The following is a 22,647-nucleotide window of genomic DNA, read 5'->3' as shown; positions in this document are numbered from 1 at the left end:
ATGTGGCTTCAGCTTCTGTGTCAACAGCTCTGTGGTAGAGGAACCCACCTGGTACCAGTACACCTGCCCCAGCCCCTTCGAAGCTGAGACACGAGCTTGAGTGTCCAGAAGGAACTGGCCCCGGTTAAGTCTTGGATAAGTGCTCGTCGGTTAAATGAAAATGAGATACTTCCTGTCCAGGGTAGACATAAAAAAAAAGAAGAAGAAGAAAATCCAATTAAATAAGAATGACAAGTTGATAACACAGATTCAAAACAAACATTTATGTGCAAGTGGATTAAGGCAGAGCCCTCCTCTAGGCTGGGACACTCTTTAGTCTGGTGCAGCTGCTTTTTTTTTTTTTAATTCTAAAAAATAGATTGAAATGAAACAATGGAAAAGCAGCAGGACTTCTCCCCATGGGTGTCTGTGATGTCCTAAAAAAAAAAAAAGGCACCTCTCCTAAAACAAGACTCCAAATGCTGTCCTAAAATCGGGTCTAACCTTGCCTTTCAGGCTGAAAGTAGTTCATGTGTCCTGAGCACGGCATGGAGATTTTGAGGAAAGTCTCCCGGGCGATGTGAGGTAGACCTTGCCTTACCTTACCCCCTGTTGTGTGCCCAGGTTCAAATTTCGTGACTCCCTCATGATCCCCAAATGCACTTTTGTTCCCCGAGAATCCTGCCTCCCAGTGATTAGCACAGTACTGTTCCCTCCTTGATCTTTTGTGAAGGGCTAGAAGCTCGGGGCCATCTAAGGTGTTTCTCCAGCAGCAGCCACCCCATTCTCCTCCCCATTCTCTACCCCATTCTCCTCCCATTCTCCTCCCTAGAATTGGCTTCCCGTTGAGCTGTAATTAACATGGCTGGTTAGAATCAGGTATGGGAGCTGGTTAGCACGGAATCACCCATGTCACAGGAAAGAGGTACTTTCCTAGCTCCCCAGAGAAGTGACAGTCTCTCTGATCTCTTATTCTTGTCTGGATCAGCAGGGATGAAGCTACTTGAAACAGAAAAATGTCTTCTTCCCTCGAATGCTTTGTTAAAAGTTTGATTTGCTGTTTCGCTCCATCCACCCCTGTTGTCTTTCCTCTCCTGACCTTTCTCTGTTCCTGTCATTCAGGTTAAAAGAACGTCTACAAAAAACCCAGAATAAAATCTGTATCCAAAAATATCCCCAGGGAACGGTAGTGTTGAACAGTTATACAGTACTTTGAAATTTTAGTCACCAGATTACTATTAGTTTCCAGATAGGAGAGAAGAACTTAACAGCATTCCATGTTGTATTAAAGCATTTTATTAATAAGAACAAGCGCACAGGGAGAACAAGGCATTCAGGAAGTGCCAGGTGGGAGGGATTGGCAGGGTGGGGCGCATGGAGGGAGAAGAGTGGCTGGACATCTGCAGAGAGGGCCTTGGGACACGTGCTTGGTCTCCCATGGCTGGGGCCTGGTTTGATGGGGTAATGGAGCATTGATTACAAGAAAAAAGATGAAATGGCTTTTGCTCATTCATTATTTTTATCTCCTAGCTGTGGAAGACAGAAAATTGTTCATAGGAATGGTTTCGAAGAAATGTAATGAGAATGATATCAGGGTGATGTTTTCTCCATTTGGCCAGATAGAAGAATGCCGGATCCTCCGGGGACCCGATGGGCTGAGTCGAGGTGAGTGTGCTGTCTGTAAAGCCTCTCCCCTTAAGTGCTAATTGGAGTTCTGTGTCACAGTCGAGACAGATGTAGGCACCACACACAGCAGGAGGTCACCCTGTAATACATCCCATGTGATAAAGTTATCCAACCTGAACTTTTCACCACGGCTGAAATGATCACCTTTTATTTCTCAAGTTGAGAAGGTCTTGGTGCCGCTATATTAGCTCAGGTTATCACTGTCAGGTGCGAAGCCGACGGGCTGCCCTACTGCTAGGTATCCTTTTCAATATCAAATTGAAGAGGGTGTCGGGGGCAAGAAGGAGAGGTAGAAAATGATAAAGGGTATTTGTTGTTTTCATCTTAGTCTTCAGGCTTTCTGCCTGTGCCTGAAAGAAAGGTTAAGAGTATGGTCCTCTTCACAGTGACACAAACCAGGGAAACAGCATCAGTGTTCACACACAGTGCAGAGCAGATAGGAATGTGGGGTAAGTGGGCCTGTCTTGGGGTATTAGAGTTTTATTTCAGAGAGCAAAACTCCTGGAGTCCTGAACCAGGGGAGCTCTTTAAGTGACAGAAAAACGACTTTTTCCTGAAGAAGATTGTACACTCTTCTTTGCCACCACAATAGAAGCAAAAGCAGTAGCTGAGAGCCTTGATGATAAGCCAGTATTTTTGCAATCAGCTCTACAAAATATTTGGAAATCACCGTTCTCTTCCCTGTTGGCTTCTCCCTTGACAATGCTGCACACCTCCTTCCTGAAACCACTCATAAAGGCTGACACTGGAGGTTGACATTCGTCTGACTGCCGTTACCTGAGTCAGTCCGAGGTGGAAATGTATATATAAAATGTGTTTTTCACTTCTTGCAAGAAATCCGTATTTTTAGCAACATGGAGAAGGTTTTCATTCTTTTATTACTGTAATTACCAGTGCAGTTTCTGTGGGGCAAATGAGGAACTTGGTTTCGTTCTCAAACTCTGGCTCTGGGCCAGCACTGGCACCCCAAACCACATGTTGAAAGAAAAAAATAGGGTCATGAGGATGAAAGCACGAGTTTTCATCCCTCTCACTAGTTGTACCTAACTTCAGTACCATGTGAGGAAGCACATTGTTCTTTTGATTTTTAAACATAAAGCCTCATGATGTCAGCTGCCAGAACGGAAGACCTGGAGAACAAAAGTGCCCACCTACAGCCACCTCCGGAGCCCCAGTATGGAGGTGGTCTAGAGGAAAACAAGGGGGAGGTGGAACCACGCCAAGCTTTTGATTCCTGTGTTTTCTTCTGAACGTGGTTTAAAAAAAAAAAAAAAAAAGGCGGCGTGGAAATCACAGTTTATGCATTCTCTAACAATTCTGAAATTTGTGTTATATAACACTCACTTAAAAGATGTGATTCTCTAAAAGCTGAACAAGCCATTCTGTTGAGTGTGATTCTGGATTAGCAGATCCAGTACCTGGGGCTCCTCTGCAGCTTTTCACCTGTGCATCATCAGGGGCAAGCAAAGCCATCCATTGTTGTGATGGATCGCCCCACCTCTGGCTCCTGAACAGCCTCACCAGCCAAGGGTTGCTAGTATGCCTTCCTAGTGACTCAAACCAGCAGAGCTTGTGATCACACCGGGTCGTCCAATTCTTCTGCAGTCGTTATATATATATATATATATATATATCTCCACTTAAAGAGACAAACTAGGAGAGAAAGTACTGTGGGAAAAAGTGTGGCTAAGCAAAGAATAAAATATGTGGAAAGATATGATCATAGTTTTGTAATCCCTTTTCTGGTGCCAATTTGGTAATTAGAATCCCTATTATCTTCTGTTGTTGTTCTCAATCACACTTCAGTGTAACCCTTGTAATTTTCATTCTCCAAGGTAAGGAGAAATGGCACAAGGAGAGCCCTTAAATTAATCATGATGAAATATATCATGGCTTAGGGGGCATTGACCCCAAGTTCCAGTCCCACAACTTGTACTGAAATGAAATAGAACTTCAGTAATTTTATTTTCTGACCTCTGTCCTGAGGTCCCCATTTGTAAATATATCTGCCCTGCTCCTCTTGCAGGGAGTCACTCGTTACTGGTGTGGTAGCTTTCCGCCTGCGCATACTATCTGCATGGGTTAGGGGACCCCGGGTGGGCAGTGTGTGCGCTTGATCTGTGCTCCCCCTCTGCTGGCCTGGCTGCTCTAGGCAGTGACTCTCTGGCACACTCTGCCCAGTGGGGACAGTAATGAACAGCATTGCTGCCTGCAGCGTTCAGAGCTCCTCGAGCAGACATCGGTTATTTCTGCAGATCAGGTTTGGAAGCAGCCAGAAAGAACCTCCATGGGAAAGAGCAGGACACACAGTACTTAACAAGAGAACTTAGCTAATCTGATCTGCCGTTTGGTTGATTAACCAGCACTTGACACCAGCAGCAGCCTGTCCCTGCAACCAGTGACAGGGAGCATTCCCATTAATATTTTATGCAAATGTCGGCTCAGCGTAAAGAGGAGAAAACTCCTCCCTCACTCTTTTTATTGTTTAACAGCAGAAAAGTCATTTCTGGTGAACTGATGAGAATTCCCTATTGCCAAAAAAAAGAAAAGGAAAATACTCATTTATAACCATTCTGAGATATAAAGACAGACAATGGTATGTTTTTCGATTAGCAGGACCCAGGGACTCCTGGCTACGGGGCTGCTCCTGAGTCGGTGTATTTGTTAAAAGAACAATTCTTTCATGCTGCCATTTTACTTTCATTAAAGAATTGCAGTTTTCAATCCAATATTAGTAAGTGTCTCCCATTAGTGGCACTGCAGATGAAGGGCATTCAGCATTTCTATTCTTAATGTCTATTGCTGGCTCAGCTGTTTAAAAATAAATAATTAAGAGAAACAAAAGCTCAGCAAAGTACCTTCTAATACAAAACCAGGGTATACCCTCTTCTGTGAGAAAGTGTTCAAATCAAACTCTTGGATTATGTGAGACAGAAGTGCAGCTGAGTGCTTCCCCTTACTTTGTCTGCTTTTGCCCAGTTCACTACAAGGATGAACACAAAGGACGCACCTAGGCTGGCTGGCTCCTCACAGATTTCTAATGCCATTTCTCCCCCGCCACTTCAGTAGTCTCAGGCCCTTCCTAAGAGCATTAGACTGAGGTTTCTCCAGGCTACCTGACTCAGTTGCCCCACCGTATCAGAGAGGTGCCCTGCCCTGGCCGACACTGTACCCATCAAGCCATGCTATACTTTCGGTTAGAATCAATGCCTTTTTTTTTTTAAAGTCGTGATCCACCTGTTGGCAAGAAAAAAATATTTTAAAAATCCCATCATTATTCGCCAGCCCCAGCCCAAGTTCCAGGGCACACACCCTCAGGAAATTGTCACGACTCTCTAAGTAGAAAGCACCTAACACCTGCCAAGCACTTGGAGCCACTCAAAGATCTGAGGATGTTTCCTGGCTTGAGGCAGCGTGGGCATATCTCAATATGCATTTCTCCCTTTGGGGAAGTAACCCCTTCTGCATCTTCTCTAACTTGGAAAACACTGAAATGCTTCCAAGCAACTATGGGAGGCTCAGCTCCTTCTGCAGTGGCTGCTCAGGCTCTTCAGGCCTGCTGTAGAAGCCTTCATGGAGAAAAGGAACAGGATGCCGTGGGCCCACATGTGGCAATTCAAATAAGGAGTTTGCTCTTAAAAGCAGAGCCTGAACTTTCTAAGTCAAATGTACTTAACTGACAGCATCACCTTAGCATGTTGATTTCCCAAAATACACACGCTCTCACTTACCCAGAATCCCACAGTCAGCATGTGCTATTTAGGTACAGGGTTTTCTGCACCATTACAGTTGAATATCTGTAACCCAGAGACAGTAAAGGAGTTTATTTTGTTTTCCCCCCGCAAACTGTAGACAAATCTTCACTGCCATTTAAGGTAACTTTCTGCTTGTTTAAGAATATTCCAGCTGTGTTTATGGTGTTCCAACATTCCCCTGCCAAAACCCTTGACAAATGGATTGGCAATATTTTCAGGGATGTTGGCAAGTACAGACTGGATTTAGCTATTAAATCCTCATTTGTTTTTGTCATATCTGATCAGGATACAGGGACAGGCTTTTGACTATTACAACATGTACACAGTACTTGGGAGGCTGAGGCGGGAGGATCACTTGAGCCCAGGAGTTCAAGACCAGCCTAGGCAAGATAGCAAGATGCTATCTCAAGACAACAACAACAAACATGTACACAGAAAAGAATCCGTTTTCACACATTTTGGCTCTGCCCACACAGTACCTAAACATTCAGATGTGTGGGAACTTCTATGGCATGCCCTCTGGACTCCTGACTGCATTTGCCATCTTGTTCCAATCTTACCTCAGTGACGAGGTTTTGCCAGCTATTGAGTAGGTCCTAGTCTATACCCAGGCTTACATGCCATAAATGAATGATGTCTGCGTGCCAGTTTTAAATGAAGTAACCCCGCATCAGGGATGGCACATCAGGGTACTAACTTTTATGCCCTGAGATTATATTGGTAACATATGTCTATGTTACTGTAACTGGCTGCATTCAGATCTTTCTTTGGCTGACTAGGAATTTATAAAGACGTTTTCCATAGGTTAAAATCTCCTTTGTACTACATTAGTTAAGTTATACTTCTTTCACTTCAAGTATAGCGGCTACTACACCTTTTTCAAAGAAGTAACACAGAAAAGCAAGAGGCCCTGACATTGTTCATGCTTTTAACAGTACCTGTACTTTTTTTTTTTTTGGTGCAGAGCAAGAATTCATCTAGTTCTCAATTCTCTTGCAGCTGAGAAAAAAGGTGGAACACCTGAGTTAAGATATCCTTTCAATTGAAATGACAAGTGTAATAGATGTGTTCCAAAATCTTCTCTGTGACAGGGCTACGTGCTTTCCTTAGATCTTGTCTGTAGGAGGAAATTACTTTGAGAAACCTTTCCCCAGTCAATCATTTATCTGTTTTAGCAGGAAGAAGGCATCCTCACTGAAATGAGAGGAATGCAGCTCCCTTCGTTTCTGTTGGCAATCCCTAACATTCTGAAAACAGAGATAATAAATCATTGCAAAGGTTAATTGCAGGTTGGCCAAATTTACAGATGATCTTTTTTTTTTTTTTTGCTACTATATATGTGGAGGTTTTCAGACAGTAATATACATACTATCTTACCAGAATCCCTCCCCACCAAAAAAGAAAGAAGTGTGGCTTCATTATTTTAATCCTGTATCTTTCTTCCTCCAGCCTTGTTTCTCTGCTGTTTTGGTCAGTAGGCAAAGAGCCGATTGCTGAGACATGACATTCAAAAGTCTGGAATGATTAAGGGTTGTCCCTACAAGATTAGAGCCATTGTCATATAAAGACCCAGTGAACACCACTGCACCCAGAAGCTCATGTTTAGTAGAAGAGAGAGACAGTTAAAACCCAAGTTACTGCTGAAGGATGGAAAGCCTTCTGGTTGGCTTGAAAGAAAAAGCCAGCAGCCAGTCTTAATGGTAGGGACTCACATGATCCTGTCAGTCTGAAGCCACAGACTCCATAGATTGGAGGCCTGATCCTAAAGCCACCAGTGTGTTTTCAGTGGTGTTGAAAACTAACACCTATCCATAGGATTTACCATGACCTCCTGTTTTAGAGAAATGACAGTGGTTAACAAGCTACCATTGCAAGAAACATTTGACTCAAGTTGCTTGACTTCATCCGGAGTGACACAGAGAGTGACATTCTTCAACATGCACTCCTACTTTATAAATGACACTGTAATTTTTTTCTCAGGTAATTGAACACAGCACACAGTGCAGAACTTGACAGAAGCCCCTAGGGAGACAGTTTCTCTTACTGCACCACTGCCAATAGAATTAAATGGTTAAAGAAATCCTCCGATGTGGCAGATCATTTTTTGGGTGGGGTAAGGATTGCATAATTAGAAGCATCAGTCAGGCTTTTAACTGCAGGTTTGTTAGAGGAAAGGGCAGTGATTTGATTTCTAGGAACAGGATTTCATTGTTCTATTGGTAATGCTTTTCTTCTGAGGCCTGATAACTGCTGTATCTTTCTCACTAAGTTACTTTAAAAAGTTCTGCTTATATGAAATTGTGGCAAATGCATAAACTGTGCCTTATTGATTTTTGTTGACATTTTATATGTTTCTTACACATTTTTAACCTCCATTTGGAAACTGTCAGTTTGGCACATGGTGCTAGATGAGAAAAACAAATGAAGTGAATGCAGCAATCTTTTTAACTATTACAGGCAAAATTAGTCCAGGCTCTGCTTGGTTTCAGATCTGTCTCCAGTAGACGATCTTTTTCCTCCATTGTAGTTTCAGGATAAGAAGTGGAAAAATAAAAATCTTTTAGTGTTAATTCCTCTGTTAATAATGCCAGAGATGACGAAAATGCTTCTGAAGAGATGTTACCAGGAAACAGGTGGCACATTTGGACTGGATCATCTCAGAGCTCAGCATCAGCATGGAAGCCAGTGGAGGTCCTGTCCTCTGTCCCACGCTTACCTCATCTAGCTGCCTTACAGAAGGCCACTAAATTGCTTTTATGGATGACAGAAGCTCCAGTCAGTCTTAGTACAGGTAGTGTGTTCAAATAGTAAGCTTCATCAGCTGCTGTGTTGTCGGAAAACCATGAGACAGCTCAGCATTGACCGTGAGCTGGACGTCATTCAGGCTTCTTCAAGCCAGCTTAGCCAAGAGGCGAATGTGAGATGAGTTTCTCATGTACTGAGAGTTTCTTGTATATTAAAAATTATAGCATGATGCAAAAAAAATGCATTGACTTATTTTCATGACTGGATGTCGTTGTGCTTTGGGGGTAACAGGCAAGCATTGCTTTCTTTCACTGCTGTTTGATTAAAAGGTGCTACGACAGTATTGACTTGATAATCTCACCAGGTACTCGTGCAGAGCAAAAAGAAAAAATATATTTTATGGCTTACAAATTGATTTACATAAAGCAAACAATCTGCTGGCTGCTGGAATCAGAATGTTCTATTTTGCTTATTGGCCACAGGGGCAACAATCTCGCAGTGTTAATGCGAGAATTCTGCTTTTCACGCGTTCACTCTGAAATGACGATAGGCTACAGCCTCTCAGTGTTCAGATTTGCTTCATTTGGAGATCTTTTAAGTCGTAATAATACTGTTTTGAGGAAATTGAGTGGAACACTAAATTATTCTCTGATACCTAAGTTCAAACTGTGCAAGGCTAAAGAAGCTGAAAATCAATGCACTTTTAAAGTCATTAGAGATCATAAGTGAAATAAGTCCATGTTGCTTTAGCTAACCTTTTAGTGTGCTATGGTTTTATTAAAATATCAGCCTGAATCTGCATTAATTTCACAGTCTTTTTCTCTAAGAAGCCCAAGGGTACATGATGAATAAAATGTAAATTTGAGAAGGCAATGTTTTTATTAGTGAAAAGGGCAGTGAGCCGTGCAGTTGGAGCAGTGACCTGCATGGTGGCCAGCGCTGGTACAAGGAGAGGAAAAGGCACTACAGAGTCTAGTCATTTTACAGCACAAGAAAAAACAGGCATGGAAAGTTTCACTGGTCTTCTGGTAGATATTCAGAGAAATGTACATTGTCTTGTGTATGTTAGACTTGAGGTCAAATCTTTGATACGTTTCAGAAATTCACAAGTCTCAAAAGTCACGAAGATTTTATGCAAATAAATGCCAGTGCACTTTTTTTTTTTACATTTTACTTTATAGCAGTGTTGAATATTCTCGGAGTAGTACAGCATTTGTTTTTATTAATAATTAGTAATTACTAAATAGTTTGTAACAGATTTGGTATATTTGTTTGTATTTGCATAGCAGCAATTTATATTTATACATATATTTTTAAACTACCCAGAAGGTATTAGATACATTTATTTGCTGACATTTTGAGCTCTTGAAATTTATTTGCTAATTTGCTCTTGGTGTGAGGATTTTCTTATTTGTCCCTTTAAAAATCAATGATAAAATTTGAAATGCAAAGCCCTCAAGTGTGGATGCCCTCAGTAAAGATCATCAGTCAAGGAGAAAATGGAAAATAGCAACTTTTTATTTTAGAAAATGCAAACTAGATCTTGCTGATTTCAAACCCTGTGGCTAAAAACAGTACCCAACTTCCTCCCCTAGTTTCCATTTAAAAAATAAACTAATAAATAAATAAATACGTTTTTCTGCTTTGGTCAGATTAGCAAGTCAGCACTGTGAATAAAAAGCAAAATAAGATAAAACCAAAGAGAGAAGTTGTTTATTTTTATGTACTACTGAGAACAGTGTCGTCTTGTGGCAGTTCTCGTAGACTGTGTTGGTTTAACAAGCGTCCAACCCTTTTGTCTTGTTGTTTTTTGTCTTTCCTGCTCCCTGTCCCCTTGTTTCCCACAGGCTGTGCGTTTGTCACATTTTCTACAAGGGCAATGGCACAGAATGCAATCAAAGCCATGCATCAGTCTCAGACCATGGAGGTACTGTATCATCTGCCCTTTCTTTGTTTTCTTTGTGCAAATGATGGGGAATGGTAAAGCAATTCTCTCCTGTGCGGATTGTTCACATGACAATCACAGATGTAAACTTTCACCATCTCAGTTTCTATTCATTCATTCTCATTCTCTCTCTCCCTCTCCCCCTCCCCCTTCCCCGCATTTTTCCCCTAATGACTTGAAATGCATTTAGTAAAACCTTCCACTTGCTCTCCAGTTATTTCTTTGAGCCTTTTATTGCAGTGGCACAGATCCTGAGGTGTAAAATCGTGAGCACTTTAAGCAAAGTGTCCTTCTAGACCTACAGGATCAAATACGTTCCCTACCCTGGGGTCAGTGTGGATGAAACAGTAACAGCCCCACCCCAAATTGCTGCTTGCCCTGTGCTAAGTCCCAGTGTTCGTTCTTTTGTACAGGGTCAAGTTACCTTTAATCTAGTCAAACAGCATTGTGTTTTTACATGAAGAATGTTGGAGAAAGTTATTATTTCTCCCACTGCATTTAACAGTGTAAATGCAAATTTGGAAAATAGGATTTGTCTCCTTCCTAAAAAATGAGCAATAACGAAGAAACATAATAAAGGCTCAAATGTGGTCTCCTAATGAGAGATCATGGCTTTAGGGGAAGGTGAATACCCAGGTGTGGATGTACACCCACAAACATAGATAGATGGCTCTATACTTTTAGTCTGTGATTTGGGTCATGGCCTTTCAGAATTTTGCACAAAAGCATTCCAAGAGTGATATGCCGTTACTTCTGTATTGTCTGATAGAATCATTTGGGAGTGCATGTTCTGCTGTATTATGTATACCGTATCTTTGTGTATGGGTGATCTTTTCCGGAGGTGGCCTTGTGGTGTTATCTGAAGCTATGTTTTTATATTTTGAAGAAATATATTTTCAATTGTATTTAATATGCAGAAAACTTTTTTCTTGATTGAGCTTCTGTTTTACCCCTGTTTTGTTGGGGTTTTATTTTTTGTTTCTTTTTGTTTGTTTTTTTGCAATGCTGCATCTCCCAAAGCATGCTGGGAGCCAAGTGATCAGTATGTGTCATGTTTTGTGGGCAACTTTTTTTTATAGTGAATCGAAAGGTGGGTGCAAAGGGGGGAAGGAGTGTGCATGGCATTGTCATTCAGTGTTGACTGTACTTTTCTGACTTGTGATACCAGCATTGCAAAGCCTATTGTCTTTTTCAAACATTCATCTTGACTTTGATATTCCTAACATATCTTATATAATCAATTTGTTTTCCTTTCAGTGCAATGCATTTTTAAGACACTCACAACCCCCTACCTGAAGGCAAACTCAGGTGAAAATCGGGCCCCATAGGAGATAATGAGCAGGATTTGGAATGTCTAGGAAGCTAATCTTGTCTGACATGAAGTTACACATGTGATGGTGTTTGCTTCCCTTTTTCTCTTACTGAGGCTGTTCCATTCCTGTGGATTAGCCTGATTTCCAGCCACATTTTAATCTTCAATTCAGTTTGAAGATTAAAATGGAAATGCTGTAGGGGCAAAAAAAAAAAAAAAAAAAAAAAAAACCTCTTGTATTTATCTTCCATATATGCAGTCATTCTTATTTTTATTTCTTGTAATTTAGTGATTTGTACCCAAATTGACCTCACCTGAGATAATTTTTTTTAACTTCAATTCTTTCACCTCTGTTAGAAACATTGCCGTCCCCATTCCTTCTCGTGGAACCCCCCGAGTAATGCTCGCAGAGCCATGGAGAACCCGTGGGAGACCATGTTCCCTATGTTCCTGTAGGAGTACTCGGGATCATAAAGCAGAACTGGGCATGAGCCAGGATGAGAAACAGTAGGCTCCCATAATTGAACGTTGGTTAGACCACTGGGCCATATTTGTTCTTAAGCCCTTCATCTTTTATTATTATTATCTGTGTTACTTAACCAAATTCGGTATACTTGATTTTAAAACTGGACATCCATGCTTACACAGAGGGGCCTTCTGACACTTAAGTTTCTTGGTTAGTTTTTTTTAAATTGACATTTAAATAGAATATGTATTAGTCACATTATAATTGTTGGACTAACGTTGTTTATTTTTTAACGAATTACATTATTTCCAAGAGTCTGGCCTACGTCTTTAAACAAGATGTATTACTTAATTCACAGTGATGTGAAAGTTGCAAGAACAAGGTGTTACGAACAGTTTTATATTGTGCCTTCTATTTCTCCACTTGCCTATTCCCTCTCTTCCCTGTTTTTCATGGTTTCAGTAAATCATTTTTAAGCTATAATCCTAGGCCTAATTTTCTACTTTTATGTCATTTTTTAGTCTTTAAGGAAGATGTTCTATGAGGAGAAATGCTATAATTTGTTATGGAACAAATTTGATGGGACAGTAACAACGCTTTTCCATTCAAACCCTTCTCTACATAATCTGAAAAGTATGTTGCTCTCTTTAAAGTGATGCTGAAACATGGAGCAGATACAGAAACATGAATTACAGATTTTTTTAATGATGGAAATCGGATCTTTGTGCAGTTTACTAACATTTAACATTCTGTACCATGACCCTGCCTACCAGAGCGAAGACCAATAGGCTGGAAGCTCAACACTGAAATACTCATCTCATTTTTCTCACGTTGTTTTATTAACAGACATGATATCCTCATGTATTCAGAACTGCATCCCCAGTAACTACCCAAGGTGATAAGGAAAAAAAAGCATTTGTTTTCCAGAAAAAAGAAACATGACCCAAAGGGAATGGAACAGAGAAGCTCATTTAAATAGGAATATAAACGTTTCTGAGAGGAGAGAGAGAGGGGTCTATTATCATGCTGAGTTTCCATAAAAGTTTTTATTTTAATCACTTGGGTAGAATTACCTCTTTAGACCTCAGCAAAACTGAGCAGCTTTAACTGTGATGAAATGTGTGGGCAAGCCACGCGGAGGAGGAGAAGAGGCTAGGAAGAAGGGGAGACTGCAGCTGAGTTACTCAGCAAGTGGCGAGTGGAAAGGTGCTTTGGAAAGGAGGTCTTCGTGCTTGAGGTGTCGGGCTGTTATCTTCCCTGATGATTTTATCTAGCTCAAGTGAATTCTGTGACCTTTGGCCCTTTCTCTCTCACTGCCCCCTACTTCTTGCCTTTTAAAGGAAATTAAAACTGAAAGAAGCCACTAGAATGGGGAGGTTCATTAGGGAAAGAAGCCCGTGGACGACTCCATCTGCCGTTCACAGTCTAACTTCTTTGGCTAGAACGTGCTTCTGGTTTTTGGGTTTGCACCAGCTCCAGGGATGATGGGTCGCACAGTTGTGCTGAGGGAAGAGGCCTCTCTGAAAATGTGAACGGTTACTCTGGAGAATGCCTGTCTTCTCTGGATATCTCCTGCCCTCATCCACAGAGCTAAAATGAAGCCCTTCTCCCTATTCTTGCTGGGTCAATAGGATTTTCACAATTGCAAAGTCCACAGGTACATAACTGAAAATTGGAAAGAGTAAAAAGATGAATGAATGAGAGATATGGCCATTCCCATTACAAATTCTCCCCTTTGTCCTCTGTCCACCTGTGGACACCGGCAGACATACAAAGCCAAATCTCTTTCAGACGAGCAAACCATGAAGCTCCATTAAAGAACCTCGGTAAGGTCTGTTGTCTGTAAGGAGGTCCTGCAAGGTTGAAGGAAGACACAGGAAGACAGGAGAGGCCGTTACTAATCAGAGCAAGAAAGCCAGTGACTTCACCCATCACCAGATCCCTCAAAGATACCACTGGCAATGTCTGGATTTTTCTGTTGATGGTACTATTCAGAGAAGAAGGAGGAATATCAAACCATTTTAAACCATTTCAGCCCATTCCATGTGCTCCAGGCTAGTGCAGAAAGGTGGCTCCGATGCTGAGTGTCGTGAGCGGATTCCGCCAGCCTGTAACCCCCTCTCCACTTTCCAATGTGTCTGACCACAGGGCTGCTCTTCACCTATCGTGGTGAAGTTTGCTGACACTCAGAAGGACAAAGAGCAAAGGCGCCTCCAGCAGCAGCTCGCTCAGCAGATGCAGCAGCTCAACACTGCCACCTGGGGGAACCTGACGGGGCTGGGCGGACTCACCCCGCAGTATCTGGCGGTAAGTGTTGGGCAGTGCCGGCAAGGTCCTCACCGGCTGAAACTCTGCAAACTGACTTTTCCCCTCCCAAGCTGAGGCATTCATTTTCATTACATTTTCAGTCTCGCGGAATTACTGAAATCAGCATTTATGCAGGATATTTTTCCAAGTTAGATTGATTCCATTAAGAACAGGAATAAGTGAATTCCTGCCTGATGTATACTGGGCAAAGTCCCACAGGCTAAACTTCTAACCAGTGTTTGAAAGGCACCGCAACACCCTGAGTCAGAAGACATGCCGCTGATCAAGGATAGGGAGGCCGCTGGGTTCATCCATGTCAGGTCAGTGTCGGTCCCAGCAGGACCTCCTGTGAAATCTCCCGGAACTTCTAGTCCACTGTCCTGGCTCTTCATGGTGGAACCTGACTGGTGAAATCAAGTGTTTCTTACTTCATATATTTGAAACCAACAAAATTTTATTCTGTTTCAAGCCCAGCAGATGCAGTTCCTTCAGCCATTCCTTACGTCTCATGGTATCTGAACTTGAGCTTTCTGGTTGGTCATGATTCCTTCATGCTCCTTGTTTCAGTTTGTCGGTATGTTTATTGAAACACAGTGACCAGAATTTAAGACAGTCCCCCCAGCAAGATCTGAACAGAACACAGTAGTAACCCCTAGTGTGGACTTAGGGCCTCTGACTGGAGCTTGAGCCTGGGATTTGTAGTAACCGTGTCAGATGTGGGAGGGAAGGCAGCCAGTACTCTAAAGATTTTATCTTTACTTGAATTCCTGCTGAATTGTGCTTTTCTACCCCATTTTTCTGCTTTGGAACATAAGTGCTAGACTTCACATGTATTATTTTCATATTGTGGGTTGGGCCTTTGATTCCAGCCTCTGAGAGGGTATGTGTGTGTGTGTGTGTACACCCCACAGGTCTTGGGTCCTAATTCTGTCATTTTACATTTTAACTTTCCCTCTTGGGATCCTATCACTCATTAGCTTACTTTGTAGCAGAAGCTGTGCTGTTTTGTCAAATGATCTTCCCTATTACATTGGAAGGTGAGATTATCCTGCTTATAGGGCAAATGAGGAAAGAGAGACTCAAAGAAGCTAAGTAACTTAACCCAGAATCAACCAGCTTCTTGTGGCCCATGGGACTTCAGCCCTGCGTGTCCTGCCAGCTGGCCATACGGCCTCTTTGAGGACTCTGGGTGCTGCTGTGGGTCACTTTCATCTTTTTAGCTGCCCCACCCTCAGTGCCCGGTGGGGTCTGGTACATAACGGCTCTTCCATATATATTTGATTAATGAATGAGAAGCATCCTTTTCCTGTCTTCCTCTGTGCTCTTAGCAAAAGCATTGGCTCAGCTTACCATCACTTTCTCTCCATTTCTCTACCTTTTCATGAAGATACCATGAGAGATTTTGTCAGCTGTCTTGCTGAAATCTATATTTGCTCTAGGATTTTTTTCTTATCAGTCTAAAAAATGCTTTTAAAAAATGAGTCTAGCTTGACTGTGATTTGTTTTTCCACAAATGTGAGTTGTTCAGATGTGCACAGACAGTTGGTTTAATTATATGCACCAGAATTTTTGTCCGAGGCTGACATCATGCTCACCTTCCCATACTCTCTAAGAGTCCAGCTTCCCATCCACCGTTTCTGAAAACTGAGACACGTGGACACTCTTGTCTTCTAGTACATCTCCTAGGCCCCACAGCTCACAGAAGTCTCAGCCACATGTTTTTGGGGACCATATCTGCAAATTATTTCTGTACATGAAGGACAGTAAATCTCAGCCTCCTTTATAGAAACATGTTAAATGCTTGCACTGCATTTCCCTCTGCTGTGGGTGATTCTCGGCCGTGTTTGTTCTACTCCCTTTCAGTTGAAAAGCCCTTTCTCTGAAGGAGCCCTTGGCTGCCTTGAGTGATAGGTTCTGACCCTGGCTCACCAGAGGTTGGTTATCCATGGCAATAATAGTGGGTGGTGGTTTCATGACACTCCAGGTGTTTCCACTTACCTCAATAGGTGTTAACTCCTCAAAATATCTTCACCGCTAGCTTAATTTTAAAAATGTAAAATTGAATATGAGGAGGAAGTTGGAGTTGATAAGCCTAAGGGAATGCAAACACAACAAATCTAACCAAATAAGGCCTTGCTTCTACAATGGACAGTCCCTAGCTTTTCCCACTCTGTCTTCCTCACTCTCTTCCTCTTCCTGGTGTGTGAGAGTATGTGTGGGCAAGGAATCGAGAGGGACGAGTGAACACAGACTTTGTTTGGCTTTAGTACCTGTTAGTGTGAAGTCATGTGATATCATTGTACCTGAGGCTCACGTTGAATCAGCCGAGGGTTCCCAGCCCCTGGGCCGGCTTCTAGTACCAGTCCATGGCCTGATCGGAACAGGGCTGTACAGCAGGAGGGAAGGGGAGGCGAGTGAGCATTACTGCCCGAGCCCCACCTCCTGTCCAGATCAGCAGCAGCAGGAGATGCTCGTAGGAGCACAGACGTGCTATAGGCCGCACATGGCGAGGGATCTGGGTTGCTTGCTCCTGATGAGAATCTAATGCCCGATGACCTAAGGTAGAACAGTTTCATCTCAAAAGCTTCCTGCAACCCCTGTCTGTGGAAAAACTGTCTTCCACAAAACTGGTCCCTGGTGCCAATAAGGTTGGGGACTGCTGGAACCTGCCACTGATAATTCCACACTGCGTGGTGCATTTACCTCACTTGAGATTCATTTTTGAGTCATATCCACGTGTAGTGTTTTTCATATCAAACTGGAAAGACCTGGACTTCCCCAGAGGAACAGTGTTCTAGATTGTTTCACAGAGCAGAGCCCCAAATAAATTCTGAAAGCCCCCCCCCCCACGACAAAGTCTCGCTCTGTTGCCCAGGTTAGAGTGCAGGGGCACCATTTCTGCTCACTGCAGCCTTTGTCTCCCAGGCTCAAACAATTTCTCCTACCTCAGCCTCTGAAAAGCTGGGATTATAGGCATGTGCCACCACACCCATCTGATTTTTGTAATTTTAGTAGAGATGGGGGTTTTGCCATGTTGTCCAGACTGGTCTTGAACTCCTAACCTCCAGTGATCCACCTGCCTTGGCCTGCCAAAGTGCTGGGATTACAGATGTGAGCCACCACACCTGGCTCTGAAAGCTATTTCTAAATAGCTGTATGTTTTTGTATTGATTTACCTTGCCAAATACAAAAGCAGTAAGCAGAGCCCATCGCTCCATATTTCACCTCAGTTAACCTGCAGTTCAGCTGAACTGGACAAGTGCAGCTGCACTCCAGGGGCTCCATGCCTTTCTCTCGTGGCACCCATTCATTCTGCATGGCAGGAAAAATGCATCCCTGAAAGCACTAGTGGAAAACAGACTTTCTCACAAGTAGTTTAATTTTTGTGAAGATTGACATTCACAATTTGTGACTTCACATACCTAGCACCAGAGAGTTCTCAGTTTTGACAAGCTATGTTTCTCTCTGCAGTGAAGACTTTTAAAACGGCTGCCCATTTGCGTGGTCATACAGTGGGGGCTGCAGCTGTATGGCTGTGAATAGATGCATTCACGTTAGTAGTTACCATGATGATCTTAATGTTGGCACCAGAGTCAGTGAGTCCATGTGCTTCTGATGAAAGGTGAAGAAAGCTGAACAGTGCTGGAAAGTAGAAGAGAGGGAGGGAATGGACCCTGATTGACAGAGATGAGTTATGGTAACTGCTAGACTACAGAGAGAAATAATTAGTCACGCTATGTTGGTTTCAATAGATTTAACACCTGGTTGTTAAAAAGAGTAAATTGATTAATTGTTTTAAGGCAGCAGTGTTAGTGAGTTTCCCCAGTGTCTGTGTTTCTGAATAGAGATTAGACATGAATATGGATTTACAGCCCCAGCTCTGGGACCTTCAGCCCATCAGTAGGCAGGAACAACCAACTCTTAAATGCAAAGTAAACCGAATCTGTCCCCAGTTTAATGAGGAAGTTACTTTGCTCTCACCTCTCCTCCTTGCCCTGACTTTGCACTTGTGTGTTCATCCGCAGCTCCTGCAGCAGGCCACCTCCTCCAGCAACCTGGGTGCGTTCAGTGGCATTCAGCAAATGGCAGGTAAGTCAGGAAGCATGCCTCTCCTTTTGACTATGCCATTGTCAGAATTTGGGCTTGGTTCTCAGGGCAAAGAGAAGCAGCAGGGGAAGAGAACCAAGAGTGATCATCAGACTTGTTAGCTTTCCGTCTTAGGTGTTAACATTGGAACCTCCTGCTCTCAGCTGTCTCTGCTACCTCTTAGGTTACCTGTCCACCTTCCCTATGCGTGACAGCTGTAGAATGACGGGGCTGAGAAATCCTGCTTGGCATCTATATCAACACATGACTGGATCAATAAATGACTCTCTAGTCATTTGTTGTTTTTACAAATAAGATTGATTACTGGGGGCTTTCCAGCCAGATTCCTATATCTAGAGCAGCCAAATGATTGACTCCCCTCTAAAATCTGAATAATAGTCAGGAAAGATGTTCTGACCTCCATAATGAAGGCCAGGATTGCAGGCCTATCTTTGATGCGGGTTGCAGCCCCGTGATAACGACAGACAATTAACAGGGCGCCGTTTTTACTGTAGTGCCCCAGTTGACAGAATTGTGCATCAGAAGCTTTTATGTGAAAGTATAATCTTTGTTCTCGAAAAAATCAAAGTGTGACTGTGTTTGAAAGCCAGCTTGTTGAAGGATTCCTCCTTCTAATGAGCTGCGCCAGTAGTAACTGAGGTGCAGTGATTAGCGAAAGGTCACTCCTGCCGAGCCACCTTCCGTGCTGATTTCCCCACCTAACACAGGGCCAGGGAAGGCAGCGGGCACAATAAATCAGAACACAGGTGCCCATTAACCTGCCATGAGGAACGGTCAGAGAGCCTTTTCCTTGTGTGATTCCAAAAAGGTGGGGGAAGAGGGCAAAGAGAAGAACGGGTTTTTGGCATATTAGAACCAAGCGTGGTTTGTTTTCATCAAGGACACCCTGATTCCGTGCAGTGAAACCTTCACGTGCACAATGAAGCTTGCTTTCTTTGTCACCATGAAAATTCCTTTTTTCCACATTTCTGTTGTGTGTGTGTGTTTTAATATGTATCCTTGGGGGTTTTTGTTTTTGTTTTTGTTCGTTTGTTTCACTTTGAGTAAATCTGGAAAAACTTTCAAGGGGGGCTTCTCCCTGGGTGTGCTCTGTGATCAGCAGCCCAGCCATTGTGGCCGGAGGGTCCTAGAAACTCATCAGCTGACAGCCTTCCTTGGCCTGCAATACAAATACTTCTGAAATCATCGTTGGGCTTTCAATCCGTTGGCACTGCCACATGGTTCTATTGTAACATGCCTTCTGGATTATTGGAAATAACATGACTTGAAATGAGAAAGAGCTAAATCATTCGGCAGCATCTTTACTTACACAGTTTGGGATGCTGGCCTTGAAGCTAAGAATCACATTGAATGGTTAATTCACTTAACTGGAGAGAGAGAAGTAAAATATTCAGGGTATGTTTTGTTTCAAAAGAGAACACCTCCTGATTGCAAGCTCTAAAATAAATGCTAAGATTTGTCACACTTTTCTTCTAACACTATGGACTCACCGGGATCGAAATTAGGGGCTTTCCTTAGAGGAGGCCTCAGGCTTTCCCACTCCCACAGCTGAATTATGCAGAGAAGGTCACTGGGTCCCAAGGCTGCCACCGAGCATGGCGTCCTGGGTGGACAGCGTGCCTTGTCACCTCTCATTAGGATGTATGTGCTTGTGCCACACCAGCCGCAGGTCAGGATGCCAGTGCCTGCTCACTGTGCGTGCTCATTTGAAAACTCGGTATCTTGGATCACCTTACAAGGTGCCGAGGAGCAGATGGCTAATTTAAAGCAATCTGTATATGTTCTGAGCCTCCCAAATTATCCATTTCTTGAATCCTCAGTGTGTGAAATTGAGTACACTGAGTCCACACAGGCTAGGAAATCAAATGCTGGACAGGCCATTCTCGGCCATCATTTGGAGTATTTGGCGTATAGGGAATATTGAGTCTTCAGGGTGTAGCTGTCAGGCTCTGGAAAGGATACCTGGCATTTACAGTGATCATCAGCTCTCATCTTCATGCATATTTAAAGTATTAGGGTTTGGAGTATTTTTTCCACCATTGAAGGCAAGTTTATATGGCCTCTCTGTCCTTGCAATGAATCTGCACCGGTGTTACACAGTGATCATGGTGGATGGGTGATGCAGGTTCCTTCTTAAGAGAAGCTTTCCCAGCTTCCCCAAATGTGAGAGGGGCACATCTTGCACGTTCCCCAGAGCCCCTTCCTTCCTTCCCTCCCTCTGTGCTCACCTTCCTGGATACTCCCTACTCTCGACTCTTCAGTGTTCCAGGAGGGCATAGCCTGGTGGCTGTCAGACTCAGCCCTCTCCTCTAAGCTGCTCATGAGTATTCTCGAGTGGATGAGTGAATAGATTTATCACTCAACAGACATAAATCCCCTGTGGAGCTTAAGTTAAATACCCAGTTTTTGAATTAAGAAATTTGACTTCAGCAATATGTATAAACCGAAAGAACAATAAACTAATGACAGTATCTTTACAAATGAATTGTTGGGGATTTGGAGATAGTTTGTATAACATAAAATGTAACAAATACAATAGGAAGCGTATGATAGTGAGATTGAAGAAATCCAAGGGGTTATTTATCCCAAATGCCACCTGATGTGACAATGCTTATTGGGTGATTGATAGTGTGTCCTACTTAGAGTGTCACATAAACAATTCAGATGTAATTTTTCTGTATTACATTTATTTATATATATATATAAAATATGATCTCTGCATCTAAAATTCAAGTGATCCAGCTTGGAATACTGTCGCCAAAAGTGAAAAATCTTTTGAGAAACGAATAATATTTTTTTGTGAACAACTCTCAAAACATACTGGTCTGTCCTTCAGGATATGAGGTTCATAGCTAGAGTTTAAACGCCACATTTATATGGATAAAACACTTTGAGTTTCAGGAGAAAATAAAGTAAAACCAAATAGGAAAAATAGACATTTTAGACGACTGGTTACCAAGTAGTTGCATCTATAAAACTGAATGAGACATCAGCTTTGCTTTCTTTCCCAAAAACTCTTAACCATTTTTCCCTCAAACTAAAAATAACTTCAGGTGTGCTTTATGGCGTTTATAAAGAGGACCTTTACTAAATATGGAATTTAGAAGCAGAAAATGGATTAGGAGTATACCTTTATAAACCGAAGGCTTTTATATCTACTTTTTGTGCCTCCTTGAAGTTGGTTGGTTTTATTTTCCCTCTTAAAACTTCTAATAAAAACTTGTCCATTTCTCACTCAGCTGTGATATTTGTTTAGTGAATTTCTGAAATCTCAGAAACTTGGGGTCTGAGTTTGGGCTAAGAGCAGGATTTTTCTTGAAAGAGAAAGGGAATAAGAGAAAGTATCTTCTTTGCCTTTCATTTGTTTATAGCAACTATCAACTCAAAAGAGCATCGTAATAGAAAAACTAGGGGTAGTGTTTTACCTGTTTGTTTTTAACAAAGCTTTTAAAAAGCATGCAGTTATAGCAAGCTAAGGACATGGCTATCACCTTGTTACTACACTACAGTTGAAAAGATTAAATGAGTAGTGTGAGACCACAGCACGAGTCAGCGACCTCACAGCGAGCAGGATACAGAACTCCCAAATAACACAACTTGATGAGGTAGGGACTCTAAGTAGCCCATAGCACAGGTGGGCAACTGAGGCTTAGATGGGTCAGCAGACTTGTCCGCAGGCACTAAGCTAGTAAGTGGCAGAACCAAGCTTCAGATCCGCTCAGTGATGCAAACCCTGAGCTGCAGGCCGCCCCCAGGGTGGCAAACCGTGCTCTGTCTCAGCCCCTTCAGGTGTGTTTGTGTAAACACAGCTGCAGCACCACGTGGTCTCAGGGCCCCTCACTGTTAGAGAGGAAGTACTTCAGGGATGGTAAGAGGAAAGCTGCCTCCCTTCATCCTGAAAAACATCTTGAGTTTATCACTAGTAGTTTTTCTTTGTTAGAGGGGATTTTTTTTCTAGGATAAGGATTTGTTACTACAGCAGTTACAGAGGTTCTAAAGCTGCGGCGGAAGTCTTTTGATGAACAGGAGGAAACAGCTTCGTTTTCATTCTGATTCTGAGTAAAGCAAGTAGTATATAGTCCATTCCAGAATATCTGCTCTAAGTTTTGAAGGTAACAATAAAATTGTAGAGTGCAAATATTTGCTTAAAACCTCGAAGCAGCTCTCTTTTTATCAATTTGAGATCTGTTCTCTTAGAAGAGTGTCTTGGTGTCTGGCACAAGTGGAGAGGAGGGAAGACCTTTGCAAAAACAGCGTATCGGAGGTCTGAGAATCTGGAATTGGAGGTGCTCCCGAAGTTGGGAAGTGTGCTGCCTCCACAGGGACCCACGCAGAACTCGGTTCC

At 42.6% G+C, this 22,647-nt stretch overlaps 2 protein-coding genes across 53 annotated transcripts in view; one reads left to right on the top strand and one right to left on the bottom strand.

Moving 5' to 3' along the window:
• LOC144576862 (uncharacterized) overlaps window positions 1–22,647 on the bottom strand; it is a 139,754-nt gene that overhangs the window by 36,990 nt on the left and 80,117 nt on the right. For all 3 annotated transcript variants that reach the window (XM_078329323.1, XM_078329321.1, XM_078329322.1), the window contains exon 4: window positions 49–172. In XM_078329323.1, the coding sequence (XP_078185449.1) occupies window positions 49–172 (124 nt within the window). The remainder of the gene's footprint in view (window positions 1–48; window positions 173–22,647) is intronic.
• The window catches only part of CELF2 (CUGBP Elav-like family member 2), an 859,904-nt gene that overhangs the window by 781,189 nt on the left and 56,068 nt on the right, over window positions 1–22,647 (top strand). For 41 of the 50 annotated variants that reach the window (XM_078329300.1, XM_078329290.1, XM_078329286.1 and 38 more), the window contains 4 exons: window positions 1,510–1,644; window positions 10,013–10,092; window positions 14,037–14,195; window positions 18,221–18,284. In XM_078329300.1, the coding sequence (XP_078185426.1) occupies window positions 1,510–1,644; window positions 10,013–10,092; window positions 14,037–14,195; window positions 18,221–18,284 (438 nt within the window). The remainder of the gene's footprint in view (window positions 1–1,509; window positions 1,645–10,012; window positions 10,093–14,036; window positions 14,196–18,220; window positions 18,285–22,647) is intronic. The other 9 variants (XM_078329311.1, XM_078329307.1, XM_078329312.1 and 6 more) reach the window with 1 other exon arrangement.

The sequence above is a fragment of the Callithrix jacchus genome, chromosome 7 (assembly GCF_049354715.1).
Source record: "Callithrix jacchus isolate 240 chromosome 7, calJac240_pri, whole genome shotgun sequence".
In the NCBI taxonomy this organism is placed as follows: domain Eukaryota; kingdom Metazoa; phylum Chordata; class Mammalia; order Primates; family Cebidae; genus Callithrix; species Callithrix jacchus.
This window is presented reverse-complemented; position numbering and strand designations above follow the sequence as displayed.